General features: G+C 43.9%; 1 protein-coding gene across 1 annotated transcript in view; it reads right to left on the minus strand.

Annotated features, from left to right (window-relative positions):
• Window positions 1–13913, minus strand: part of PARD6G (par-6 family cell polarity regulator gamma) — a 105957-nt gene that overhangs the window by 56569 nt on the left and 35475 nt on the right. The window contains exon 2 of the mRNA XM_027118848.1: window positions 13229–13451. Within this exon, the coding sequence (XP_026974649.1) occupies window positions 13229–13451 (223 nt within the window). The remainder of the gene's footprint in view (window positions 1–13228; window positions 13452–13913) is intronic.

The raw sequence follows: 13913 nt of genomic DNA on the forward strand, positions 1-13913 counted from the left end.
GGAGTCAAAAATATGATGCTAGGGGCTTCCCTGGTGGCGCAGTGATTGAGAGTCTGCCTGCCGATGCAGGGGACACGGGTTCGTGCCCCGGTCCGGGAAGATCCCACATGCCGTGGAGCGGCTGGGCCCGTGAGCCGTGGCCGCTGAGCCTGCACGTCAGGAGCCTGTGCTCCGCAACGGGAGAGGCCACAACAGTGAGAGGCCCGTGTACCGCAAAAAAAAAAAAAAAAAGATGCTAGGCTAAAATAATCTCTACAGTATGTGTATTATGACCCTGTTTATGTGAAACTATATCCAACTAGTTGTATCTACAGCAAGGGGTGTGGAGAGGGCTCACCAAACTGCTAACAATGGTCACCTCAGGGTGGTGAAGTTATTTCCATGTTGTTTGAATTTTCTTTTACAAATACGTTATAAACAGAAAAAATATCTTTTAAAACAAAAGTTTCACAAAGGGTTTAATGACATAGGATATGTTTATGATATGTAAGGATTTCAAAAAGAATCCAAATTGTTAGTATACTATGGGCTTGAATACATAAAAAGTACACATGACTCTCAAATAAATAAGGGAAGAGGAGAATGCAAAATTCCATCCGTGTAAACTCTCACTGTTTATACGCAAGGTGTTCTGTGGGACAGTGAGAGAATAAAACCACCATCTGATGTTCTCCCCTCCCTCCCAGAGGCCCAACTGGAGGGGTGGTTGCAGACCCAGCGACATGGGTGGAGTGAGCCACGTCCAGGACACGGCGAGGCCCGGGCTGCCCGGCAGTGCCTGCACAGAGTGGCCAGCTTTTCCAGGACAAGCTCTTTCTGGACGGTGGGCGGCTCCGGCTTTGTTTGCTTTTTAATGAGCTACATCAGCACATTCTCTCCCCCCATCCACTCCCACTCCAGGGGTGAACACCGGCTTCAGGCATTTTGTTTTCTGCATGTTCCCACGGTAGAGCAGTGGCAGAGTTTTTGCCCTTTTTCACAGTTGGAAAAAAAAAAAAGGAAATTCTCCAAACACACGAACTTCCAGGAATCAGTGACAATTAAAACAGCAAATGTGTCTCATGAAAAAGACCCCAGAGCAGAGGGGTGTTTAACTGCAGGTTCTCCTCACACACTTGTTCCTATATGTGTGGGCGCATAGATGAAGCTAATTCAGCCAAACTACATCTTTACCCTGCCCTCAACACACAGCCTCAAAACCTTAGGCAGCATCTGAGGAAAGAGAGTAAAACGGGGAGAGAAACAGAGAGATTCAGCTGTGGCAGCTAAACTGTTAGACCCGCTGAGCGCTTCCTGCTAAGCAGTAAGCCACCAACGTAAGAGCCAAACACGCCTCCTGCTAATTAATGACGAATCCAAGGAAAGCGTTTATAAGCAGAATTTGCAGGCCTGATACTTTTAAGAGTCTGCCAGTGTCTATAACCAAATTTTCAATGATTCTATACGTTTTACTTTGAAGAACTTCCCTTAATTACTTTTTCCGGCAACACGCTTAAGTGACACCACAAGCAAATACCCCCACCTCCCCACCCTGCCCCGAGCCATGCAACTTTCTGATAAGTCACAAGTTTTAAAATGTGTCTTCCTCATTCTAGAAACCCCAAAGAATGCTAGAATGCCAAGAGCAGTTAACAGACACATGTAAATGAGCAATATTTACGCTTATTTTACAAGTAAATAGTTGAGAGCGCTCTAATTGTGCTGGAAATCTTTTGGTATAATTGTCTTCAACAAGCCTCCTCGACACCCTGGGAGGCCCCTTACCCCAGGGACAGAAAGCAACTGAAATTCCATCAGGGTTCCTCCCCTGGTCCTGGGCTGGGACCTGGGGGTAAAGGGCATCTCTTAAGTGATGAGAACACAGGGGTTGCTAGTATTGGGAGGGTTTATTTGATGGGTAAGTGGTGACAAATGAGTGTCTGCACTTCCTGTTTATTCTGCTAAAAATAGACTCCCAGCTCCTTTGCTGGTCTTGTCCTGCATTCCCTCTGACTTGGGTCGGTTTCCCCAGGGTTCCTGCAAGCTCGGGGAGGACAGGAGTATGCAGGGGATGGAGAGGATCTGTGGTCCAGGTTCCCCACTGTGACTACTTCATCCTGGTAACGGCTCTTCTTCTTCCCTTAAATGGGCAAAGCATTAAAGTGAAAGGCATAATGACATCTTTTATTCACCCAAGGGAAAAACCCCACAGCTGGTAACAGTAGCCAGCCCAGGACAGAGGACTGACAAAGTCTACTAAACGCAGAAGGAAAGAAGTCTGCAGATGTGAAGGCCAAAGGCGTGGTTCTCTGCCCCCGGTGGACACAAATGCCCCTGACTGGGTCCCAGGAGGGCAAAATCCCAGTCATCGCTGGCCTGTTGTCTGAGCGCCCAAATGCAGACTATCTACAGCTGGGTTCTTAACTCTGCGTCCCAAGAACCCTCAGCAATCTGATGAGGCCTGGGAACTCCTCCTCAGAATAATGTTCTTAAATGCCTAAACTAAGAGACAGGGGATGACAAAAGAAAGAAATTACTTTGAAGGCAATGATCAAAGCAAGTGTGGGATACAACACTACATATGCTTTCACACTAATGCATTCAATAACAATCTGCACTATTTAAAAATAATGATTACTGTAAATGATATTCAAGATCTCTGGCTGATATGATCACATGATATGAAAATGCTATCTGTGATTTCTACTGGTAACAATGTTGCAGGTCCTGCTAATTTTACTGTGCCTGCCACTGACATTCCCAATGAGTTCAAGGATGGCAGCCAGGGAAGCCCCTTGGGAGCCACTTGGGTGTCCTGAGCGCTGTCTTGAGTCCCAAAGCCCGTGCGTCAGGACAGCAGGTGGTGCTTACAGCTGAGGCCACAGCGAAGAACAAAAAGTCCCTATTACCAGGGGAAAAGACGATTTAAAAAAAACCTGTACAAATAAATGAGTTAAAAAGTCAAAGTATTCGCACGGATTGAGGATGGCTGAAGTTTGGAAATAAAGGCTGGAGACGAGCCCAGATGACTTCACTCAGGGCCGAGACTCAGATCCAGGAGAGTCTGGTTTGAATCTCATACTTTTAATTTTTAACAACTTTACTGGGATATAATTTACATCCCATAAAGTTCACCCATTTAAAGAGTATAATTCAATGGTTATTAGTATATCTACAGAGCTGTGCAACCAGCACCACTATCGAATTTCAGAATATTTCCATGATCCAGCAAAGAAACCCTGTACCTCCCACCCTCATGAATGTGCCTTCTGTCTCTACAGGCTGCCCATTCTAGACTTTTCACATACAGTTGATTCTCATTATTCACAGTAGTTACGTCTCACAGAGTCTCCATGAACACTGCATTACTGAACACTGAACCATGGCTGCCAGGAAATACAGGGTCCTGTGAGCCTCTGATCACAACGTTTTCATCCACCGAGCAGTAAACTTGCATTAGTGTGTTTCTGGTTGAGACACCGGATTTCATATATACTACTGATTCATTAACACCAAACACATGGCCAAGAGCATTTTCTAAGTAAAGCACATCCCATGCACCCTGGGCTCAGAGAAGCCCTACAGCACTCTGGCACTACGCTTGGGGCAATTTTAAACAGTGAAATCACACGCACACACACGCACACACAGGAGAATTCTGGGATGACGGTAGAGAAGGGAGCACCAGGGACACCCCCTACCTGGACAACAATGGCAGGACCTGTCTGGGGTAACTAATTTGGAAATCTGAGGCCTGTTGAAGGCTCACGACTTCAAGGGGAAGAACTAGAAGGTTACTGCCCTCAACTCTGGTTCACTTCAGGTCTTAGCACCCACCCATCGCACCCCCAGCCACACAGCAGGCAGCTCTGCATGTATGTCTAGAGCAGCTTGCAGGAGCCAGGGTGGGCAAAGAGGACTCTGCCCTGCAAACACCAGGAATCTGTGCTCTGATGCTGACTGCTGCGTCTGATCGCAAAGGTGCAGCCAGAGGCAGGTGGCCATTGTCGTTACACTTTCCGCCACTGTTGCAAACCCCTCCCCAAGAAGCTGAAGTGACCTGAAGGGGATTTCAAAAGTGAGTGCCCTTTTATCCCCCCTTTTTCTCTTTTCCCCTTTCATGAACCAGACATTAAAGACTAGGACATTGAAAAACAACTGCGAAAACCAGAAAGTGACTGTGCGTGCCCAAGGAAGTCTCAGAAAAGACCTCAGAAGTTATTAATTTTACACCTCATGCTGATGGCTTGGCAGAGAAAGCCTACAACAATAATTTTAAAAAACCAAAAAAACAAAAACAGAAACAAAAACCCCAGCAAACCCTGGGGGAGGGGTAGAATCTGATTTCCAGAGTTGCCATGTTATTAGATTAAAATGTCCAGTGTTCTACAAAAAATCACAAGGCATACAAAGAAATAAGAGAGTATGGCCCATTCACAGGAGAAAATAATTCAACCGAATCTGTCCCTGAAAAGACTTAATGGCAGATATATTAGACAAAGACTTTAAAACAACAGTCCTAAAAATGCTCAAAGAACTTTAGGAATATGTGGAGAAAGTAAAGAAAAAGTATCAACAAAATGGAAATATGAATAAATATACAGAAAACCTAAGAATAAACCAAAAAGAAATCCTGGAGCTGAAAAGTACAATAACTGAACTGAAAGATGCCCTCGAGGGATTCAAAGGCAGATCTGAGCAGGCAGAAGAAAGAATCAGTGAACTTGAAGATAGGGAAATGTAAATCATCAAGGCAGAGGACTAGAAGGCAAAAGATTGGGGGGGAAAAAAGAAAATACCCCAAGGGGCCTGTGGTACACCATCAAGAGGACCAACATATGTATTATGGGAGTCCCAGAAGAGGAAGAGAGATAGAAAAGAGCAGACTATCTGAAGAAGAATGGCTGAAAACTTTCCAAATTTGAATAAAGACATGAATATAAAATTCAAGAAGCACAGCAAATTCCAAATAAGATGAACTCAAAAAGACCCACATTGAGACAAATTTTAATCAAACTTTCAAAAGCCAAGGACAAATAGAGAATCTTGAAAGCAGCAAGAGAGAAGCAAAATCATCACGTGCAGGCCATCCTCAATAAGATTATCTGCACATTTCTCATCAGAAGCTTTGGAGGCAAGTAGACAAAGGGCAATGTATTGAAAACGTGGAAAGAAAAAAACCTGTCAATGAATAATCCTATACCCGGTAAAACTGTTCTTCAAAAGTGAGGGAGAAATCAAGACATTTCAACATATACAAAAGCTGAGGGAGTTCATTACCACTAGCCCTGCCCTGCAAAAAATGCTCAAGGGAGTCCTGCTGATGAAATGAGAGGACAGTAGACAGAATTTCAAAGCCAACTGGGGATATAAAGATCTCTATAAAATTAAATATATGGGTAATTATAAATGCTATAGTATTGTAACAACGTTTTAGACTGGACTTGTTTTTTTTTTGTGTGTGTGTGTGGCTATATGCAGGCCTCTCACTGCTGCGGCCCCTCCCATTGCGGAGCACAGGCTCCAGACGTGCAGGCCCAGCAGCCATGGCTCACGGGCCCAGCCGCTCTGCGGCATGTGGGATCCTCCCAGACCGGGGCACGAACCCGTGTCCCCTGCAACGGCAGGTGTACTCTCAACCACTGTGCCACCAGGGAAGCCCCAGACTGGACTTTTTGTTTCCTACATGGTTCAAAACATTAACACATCTTTAGAAAAAGAAAACAATTATAAGTGTAAAGCCAATATTAAGGTAACTTTGATTTGTAACTCCAAATCTTCTTTTCTACATAATTTAGGAGTCTAATGCACTTAAAAGAATTATTAATTTACGTCTGGGGGCACACAATGTAAAAAGATGTAATTTTGTGACATCAACAACAAAAGTAGTAGGGATAGAGCTGTAAAAGAACAGAGTTTCTGTATGTTACTAAAGGTAAGATGGTATGAATTCAAATTACAGTGTTATAACTTTAGGATGTTAAATGTAATTGTCATGGTAGCCAAAAAGAAAATAGCTGTATAATATACACAAAAGGAAATGAGAAGTGAAGTTAAACATTTCACAACCAATAACACCCACAAAAGAAGACAGGATTACAGAAAATGAGTAACATAAAAGACAGTCTTATATGTTACTATAAGACATATACTAAACAAATAGCACAATGGCAGAAGTAAGCCCCTCTTATCAGTAATCACCTTATATGAAAACAGATTAAACTCTTCAATCAAAAGACAGAGATTGGCAGAATGGATAAAAACATATGTTCCACCCATAGGCTGTCTGCAAGAGACTCACCTCAGACCCAAGGACACAAACAGGTTGAAAGTGAAAAGATGAAAAATGATATTCTATGCAAAGAGTAATCAAAATAGAGCAGGGGTAGCTATACTTACATCAAATAAAATGGATGTTAAATCAGAAAAGATTACAAGAGACAAAGTATAACACTATATACTAATAAAAGGTTCATACAGCAAGAAGATATAACAATTATAAACATTTATAAACCAAATGACAGATCATCAAAATATATGAAGCAAAGCCTGACAGAACTGAAGAAACAGACAGTTCTACAAGAATAGTTGGAGACTGAAATACCCGTCTCACAATAATGGATACAAAAGCCAGGCAGAAGATAACTAAGGAAATAGAGGACTTAATACAATAAACCAAATAGATCTGACACACACGGAATACTCCACCAAACGACGACCACATACACAGTCTTCTCAAGTGCACATGGGACATTTTCCAGGATAGACCATATGTTAGGCCACAATGTAAGTCACAGAAGATTTAAAAAAGACATCATACAAAGAATCTTCTCTGTTTACAATGGGATGAAGTTACAAACCAAACAGAAAACTGGAAAATTCACAAAACTGTGGAAAGTAAACAACACACCTTTAAACAACCAATGGGTCAAAGAGGAACTCACATGGGAAGAAAGAAAATACTTAAAGACAAATGAAAATGAAAATAAACATACCAAAACTCATGGGATGCAGCAAAAGTAGTGCTAAGGGTAAATTGATAGCTATAATGTTTGCATTAAAAACCAAGAAAAGCCTCAAATCAACAACCTAACTTACAACTTAAGGAACTAGAAAAATAAGAACAAACTAAACTGAAAGCTAGCAGAAGGAAGGAAAGAGTAGAGCAAAAATAAAAGAAATGGAGTATAGAAAAACAGTAGAACACATCATTGAAACTAAATGTTGGTTCTTCAAAAAGATCAAGAAAATCAGCAAATCTTTAGCTAGATAAACTAAGAAAAAAGAGTGAAGACTCAAATTACTAAAGTAAGAAATGACAGTGGAGACATTACTACCATTTCTACAGAAATAAAGATTGTAAGAGAGTACTATAAACAATTTTACACCAACAAATTGGATAACCCTGATGAAATGGACAAATTCCTAGAAATACAAAACCTACCAAGACTAAGTCAAGAAGAAACAGAAAATCTAAATAGACCTATAACTAGTAATGAGATTGAATAAGTAACCAAAAATCTCCCAACAAAAAAAAGCTCTGGACCTGATGGCTTCAGTGGTGAATTCTACCAAACATTTAAAGAAGAACGAATACCAATCCTTCTCAAACTTTCCCCAAAACTGAAGAGGAGTGAACACTTCCCACCTCATTCTAGGAAGCCAGCATAACTCTGATGCTAAAGCCAGACAAAGATACCACAAGAGAAGAAAATTACAGACCAACATTCCTTATGAACATTGATGCAAAAATACTCAACAAAATACTAGGATACAGAATTCAGCAGCAAAGTAAAAGGATTGTACACCATGACCTAGTGGGATTTTTTTCTGCAATTCAAGGATGGTTAAACACAAAAATCAATCAATCAACAACATGAAGGGAGAAAAAAAATCACATGATCATCTCAAATGATGCAGAAAAAGCATCTGACAAAATTCAACATCCTTTCATTATAAAAACACTTACCAAAATTAGAAATAGAAGGAAACTACCTCCAGATAATAAACTATATGTGAAAAACCCACAGCAGACATATACTCAATGGTGAAAGACTGAAAGCTTTTCCTCTAAAATCAGGAAGAAGGCATAGATGCCTGCTTTCACCACTTCTATTCAACAAAGCACAGGAAGTCTAGCCATAGCAGTTAGGCAACAGAAAGAAATAAAAGGCATCCAAACTGAAAAGGAAGAAGTAAAATAATCTCTGTTTACAGATGATATGAAAATCCTAAAGAAAAGAGTGTGCAGAAAATGCAGAAAATCCTAAAGATTCCACAGAGAAGCTGTTAGATCTAATAAATGAATTCATCAAAGTAGCAAGATTCAAAGTCAACACATAAAATCAGTGGCATTTCTATTTATAAGCAAGGAACAATCTGAAAAGGATATTACAAAAACAATTCCAGTTATAAGAGCATCAAAATTTATAAAATATTTAGAAATTAACAACCAAGGAGATGAAAGTCTTATACAATGAAACCTTAAAACACTACTGAAAAAAATTAAAGACATAAATAAATGGAAATATATCCTATGTTCATGGATTGGACGACTTAATATTGTTATAATGCCAAGATTACCCAAAACAATCTTACAGATTCAAAGTGATCCCTATCAAAATCCCAATGCTATTTTTTTTTTTTGCAGGAATAGAAAAACCATCCTAAAATTCATATGAAATCTCAAAGGACTCTGAGTAGCCAAAACAATCTTGAAAAAGAGACTAAAACTGGAGGACTCACACTTCCTGATTCTAAAACTTATTACAAAGCTACAGTAATCAAAACAGTGTGATACTGAGATAAAGACAGACATAGAGACTGATGGGATAGAATAGAGAGCCTGGAAATAGACTCTCACATATAGTCAAATGATTTTTTACAAGGGTGACAGGACCACTAAATGTTTAAAGGACACTCTTTTCAACAAATGGTGTTGGAAAATAGGATATCCACATGCAAAAGCATAAAGTTGAACCCTTACCTAACATCGTACACAAAAATTAACTCAAAATGGATCAAGAACCTACACTGAAGACCTAAAACTATAAAACTCTTACAAGAATACGTAGGACAAATGTCTTACGACATTGGATTTGGCAATGATTTCTTGCATATGAGACCACAGGCACAGGTAACAAAAGAAAAATTAGACGAATTGGACCTTGGGAAAAATTTAAAATTTTGTACATCAAAAGACACAATCCACAGAGTAAAAGGCAACCACAGAATGGGAGAAAATGTTTGCAAATAATATATCTGATGAGGGATCAATATCCAGATAAATACAGAACTCCTAAAACTCAACAACCAAAAACAAACAACCTAGTACAAAATGGGCAAAAGACTTGAATAGACATTTCTCCAAAGAATACATATGAATGGCCATTAAGCAAGTGAAAAGATGCTGAACACCACTAGTAATCAGGGAAACACTAATCAAAACTACAATGAGCTACCACCTCACACCCATCAGGATGGCTATTATCCAAAAACCAGAAAGCAATGAGTGCTGGTGTGGATGTGGGGAAACTGGAACCGTTACACACTGTTGGTGGGGACGTAAAATGGAACAGCCACTGTGGGAAACAGTGTGCGGGTTCCTCAAAAAAAATCAAAAATAGAATTACCACGTGACCCAGAAATTCCACTTCTGGGTTTATACTCAAAGAGGGTCTCAAAGAGATATCTGTCACTCATGTTCACAGCAGCATTATTCACGATAGCTTAAATGTGGATGAAACTCACGTGTTCATCAACGGATGAGTGGATAAGCACAATGTGGTTTCGTCATAGAATGGAAGGAGGACTAAATTGTGACACAGGCTACAACATGGATGAACCTGAAGGACGTGATGCTCAGTGAGATGAGCTGGCACAAAAGGACAAATCTTGTATGACTTCACTTATAGGAGGTACTCAGAGTTGTCAAAATCCTAGAGACAGAAAGTGGAGTGGTGGTTGCCGGGTTTGGGGGAGGGGAAATGGGGAGTTACTGTTTAAAAGTCAGAGTGATTCAGTTTTACAAGATGAAAAGGGGACGGATGGTGGCGGCTGCACAGCGCTGTGAATGTATTTAATGCCACTGAGCTGAACACTTAAGAATGGTTATGATGCTAAATTTTATGTTGTATGTATTTTAATACAATTTCACAAAACAAAGCAGTACAAAAATGTGGCATTAAATAGACCATGAAAAGCACGCTTGTTCACAGCGTGAGCTGAAACAAGCAGGCAGAGCAGTGCCTACTTAGCCTCGTCTGGAACATGCGTTGGCAACCTGTGCACATCTGCAAACAATTGTGAAAGGGCCCTGCGTACTGATGTTGGGTTACAAACAAACTGGACTGAGTTCACAAACACAGAATCTGCACAGGGTGAGGACAGATCATAAATGGAATCCTATAACCCATGGCTGTTTCATCCATTTGGCATTCTTTCCCATCCATACTGCAGTCTGGACCCTTTAGTACTTTGTTCCTTTTTATGGCTGAATAATATCTCATTGGATGTATATACCACATTCTGTTTATCTATTCATCCACCATGGAAACATGTTTTCCATATCCTAGTATTCTGCTGAGGGGTTTTTACTTCTATATTCATAAGGGGTGTTGGTCTGTAGTTTTACTGTGGTGTCTTTGTGTGGTTTGGGGAGGGGATTAGTAAGTGGCAAACAACTTCATTTTCCTAAACATCACTGTGGGTCTATTTCAACACCTATTAGAAGAATGACTCTTCATTTGTGATGGTCAAACAATTTCCTCTTACAATACACATCAATGTACAGAAAGTTATTAAGTAAACTACAGACCAGGTGTGGTTACAGTAAGATCATGAGAATGGCATTACTGTGACCCAAATCTCAGGACCCATGCTGTAGGGAAAGGACATGGGACTTGAGTGTCACCTCCAGAGGAACCTCATCTCTGCCCCACCCGTGACGGACAGCCCCTTTCACACGGTTAGCGAGTCCTTCCTGAACACGCAGGGCACCGGGATGGCTCCTGCTTGCCGCCGTCCACGAAACACAACTGCCCTCGCTTCTCCCCCTGGGATGCAGTCTTTACAGTTGGACTCCATTGAGGAGAGTGAGAGGAGAGCCCCAGTCTCCCCAGTGATGGAGCGAGGGGCCAGGCTTTGGGACCATCAGGAACATTTTCCTCTCGAAGCCTGACAATAATCTGAGGTAGGTTCTCCCACTGTACAGATGAGAACATTAGGGTGGGGGGTCGTAGAGCCAGCGAGAAAGTGCTGGGGGCAGGGTATGAATGCGGCTCCCTGCCGCCACCTAACAGAGAAAGGCAGGGGCTGGAGGCGAAGCCTGCACCCTTACAACACAGGACAGTTAGAAACCCTAAGGCAGCTAGTTAAACTCTGGGCTGTTCCTCTGAGGCCAAGGGAAAGAGAAAAAGAAAATAATAAAGACAGGAGGCAGGGCCTGAGCCAGCAAGCTGAGCAGCAAAGCCATCTGAGCGACCCGCAGAAGCTGGTACATCCCCGCCTGCGGCTTCCCGCCTCACCTGAGCTTCGGTGACTCGACAGCACAGGCCGCCAAGTGTCCCTAGGGCTGCCCTCACAAAGGGCACGAGTGCCTGCGGCGGTGCTCCCAACGCAGCAGTACAGAGACGCCTGCTGCCTACACAGGTGGCAGAGCCCGTGTGCACATCCGTCACTCACAGGGCTTCACACCCACTACTCACCCTTCCGCACCCTGTGAGACAACGCCGCGACCTGGGATGGCCAGGGCACAGCTGTGGACGTGGGATCTGGACCACGCGCCAGCCCTGGGAGCAACTGATGATACAACACAGAGAGAGCAGAATAGAGACAAGGGGATGGGGGCGGGGGGGGGGGGGACACAGGCCAATCGAGACCAGGCCTCGCCGAGAGGGTGGACGGACGAGAAGAGGCACCCAAACGACGTGAGGAGCGGCAGGCTCCCTGCGGCCCCAGCAGCTCCACAGGAGAGTGAAAGCCAGTTCCCCCAGGCCACCGTGAGGAAGTGACAGCTGTGTTGACTTTCGGTACCATCAGCAGGACACCCAGGCTAAACCAGGGCTGCAGATGCACAGCTTTCTGATCTAGTGCCAGGGAACCAGCCCGAAGTGAGGTCAGCAGATCCCCTGCCGTTCCCTTGCTACACACTCCCTTCCAACACCACAGACGAGAGGACAGCAGCAGCCAGTGTTCAGAGCACGGGCTGCCGGCCAGCACGCTCTGAGCACTCGGCATGTGCGGCCTCCCAACCTCGGGACGGCTTGTAGGGCGAGCACGCTTCGAACGCCGTCATGCAAAGGGCGGGACTCGGGCGGAGGAGAGAGAGCCAGGCACCTGGGCCCGCACTTCGGCCTCCTGCAGTCTCACGCTTACGAAGCCTGGCTCTGGCTCCCGCAGCCTGCAGGGCGCCCCGCCCAGCACACTGTGCTGCGGCTTCTAGTGTCCGTGAAGCTGCCCCACTGCCCCAGAGGCTAAGACCGTTCTCTCTCCTGCGCTACGCCGGAAGTCCACAACGGCGAGTACGGCGTCCCCACCGCCATGCTGCTCCCCCGGGGTGGTCAGCACTTGCTGCGGGCACAGAGGTCTGCTCAGGGAAGGAGGGACGGTCGTGACCAGGGCAATCATAAGGTGCCTCTTTCTTTAACCTCAGGCCTCGCCTGCAGGTGGCTCTTTTCTTCAGTACGTTATGTAGAATGTTAGGGTTCTCCCAAGTTCAGAGACGATGAAACAAATCTAACACGCAGCTCTGAGAAGTGACTCCACAGCAGGGTGCCCCACCTTTCAGCCGTTAATCTATGTTAGGGACTTATTCTCACATAAAATGATATTGTTCTTACTTACAGCAAAGCTAGGCCTTCAGAGCTAAAAGTTAACTAAAGTTGTAATCTAAAGCTAACATTTTTTTCAGCCCTAAGAAGACAGTGGAAAACATATACTAACAACCTGAAGTTTCACTCTTGGGTGACTGGCTAATGCATCCAGTTAAAATACTGAAAATATCGAGATTATTTTTCCTCGGTATTTACAAATCATAAGTCAACACGATTTCAGGTGGAAAATGCAGCTTAAATATTGTTAAACCTTTCTAAGAAATTAACGTCGACCAAACAGATGTTAATTTCTTTAGTCTCCCACCAAAGGCTAGAAAGCAGAATAACATGGTTCTGAAATTACAGACAAAATAGAAAACTGTATTTATTTCTTAAACGAGTGCCAAGCAAGAGCACGAGCTCAGCCTCCTCGGTACCTCGTTTCTGGATGAAGACCCTGAGCAGGGGGTTTGCGCTGGAGACCGCTTTGCAGAAGTTGTCATCGTTGTTGATGGGCAGCAGGTCGCCATGCACGTCCGCGTAGCCGATGGTCACCTCGGTGTTGGAGATGTGATGGGTGTGCACAACCAGCTTGTAGAAGTCTTCGAACTTTCCAGGCTTTTGTCGGTCCAAGGAGAACCTTCGGAACTCGGCTCCAAACTACAACGAAATAGACAGCGGGTCCGCGGACAGCAGGGAAAGGGCAGCAGCGCTGTGGCTCGTTCGCCTGACAAAGGAGCACTTACAGGGCCTCCAGGAGGCCTGGGACACAGCTGCGAACGGCACCCCAGTCCTCGGGGCTATGAACGGCACCCCAGTCCTCGGGGCTATGCGAGCCCTGAGGGGAGGGACCGGCTCGCTTGAGTGCAGGACAGGTGCTGGAGCTCAGTTTGTGGGGAACCCTCACCTCCTCTGAGGACGCTGGGGCGCATCTCCAGGCCCAGGCAACAGCACAAGCCCGGGGCAGCCTTAGACACTCAAAGGTGGGAGGGAAGCAAAGGCCAGCTGCAACTTCTGCACTCTTTCCTAAGGGCAATGGGAAGTCCTGGAACAATTGTAATATTAAGGAAGGAAACGACTTGATATGATTTGCATTTTTAAAAAGACCAAACGGCTGCACTT

Source organism: Aethalodelphis obliquidens, unplaced genomic scaffold, assembly GCF_003676395.1.
Source record: "Aethalodelphis obliquidens isolate GAN/ISIS:26980383/991018 unplaced genomic scaffold, ASM367639v1 scaffold19, whole genome shotgun sequence".
NCBI classification, from domain to species: Eukaryota; Metazoa; Chordata; class Mammalia; order Artiodactyla; family Delphinidae; genus Aethalodelphis; species Aethalodelphis obliquidens.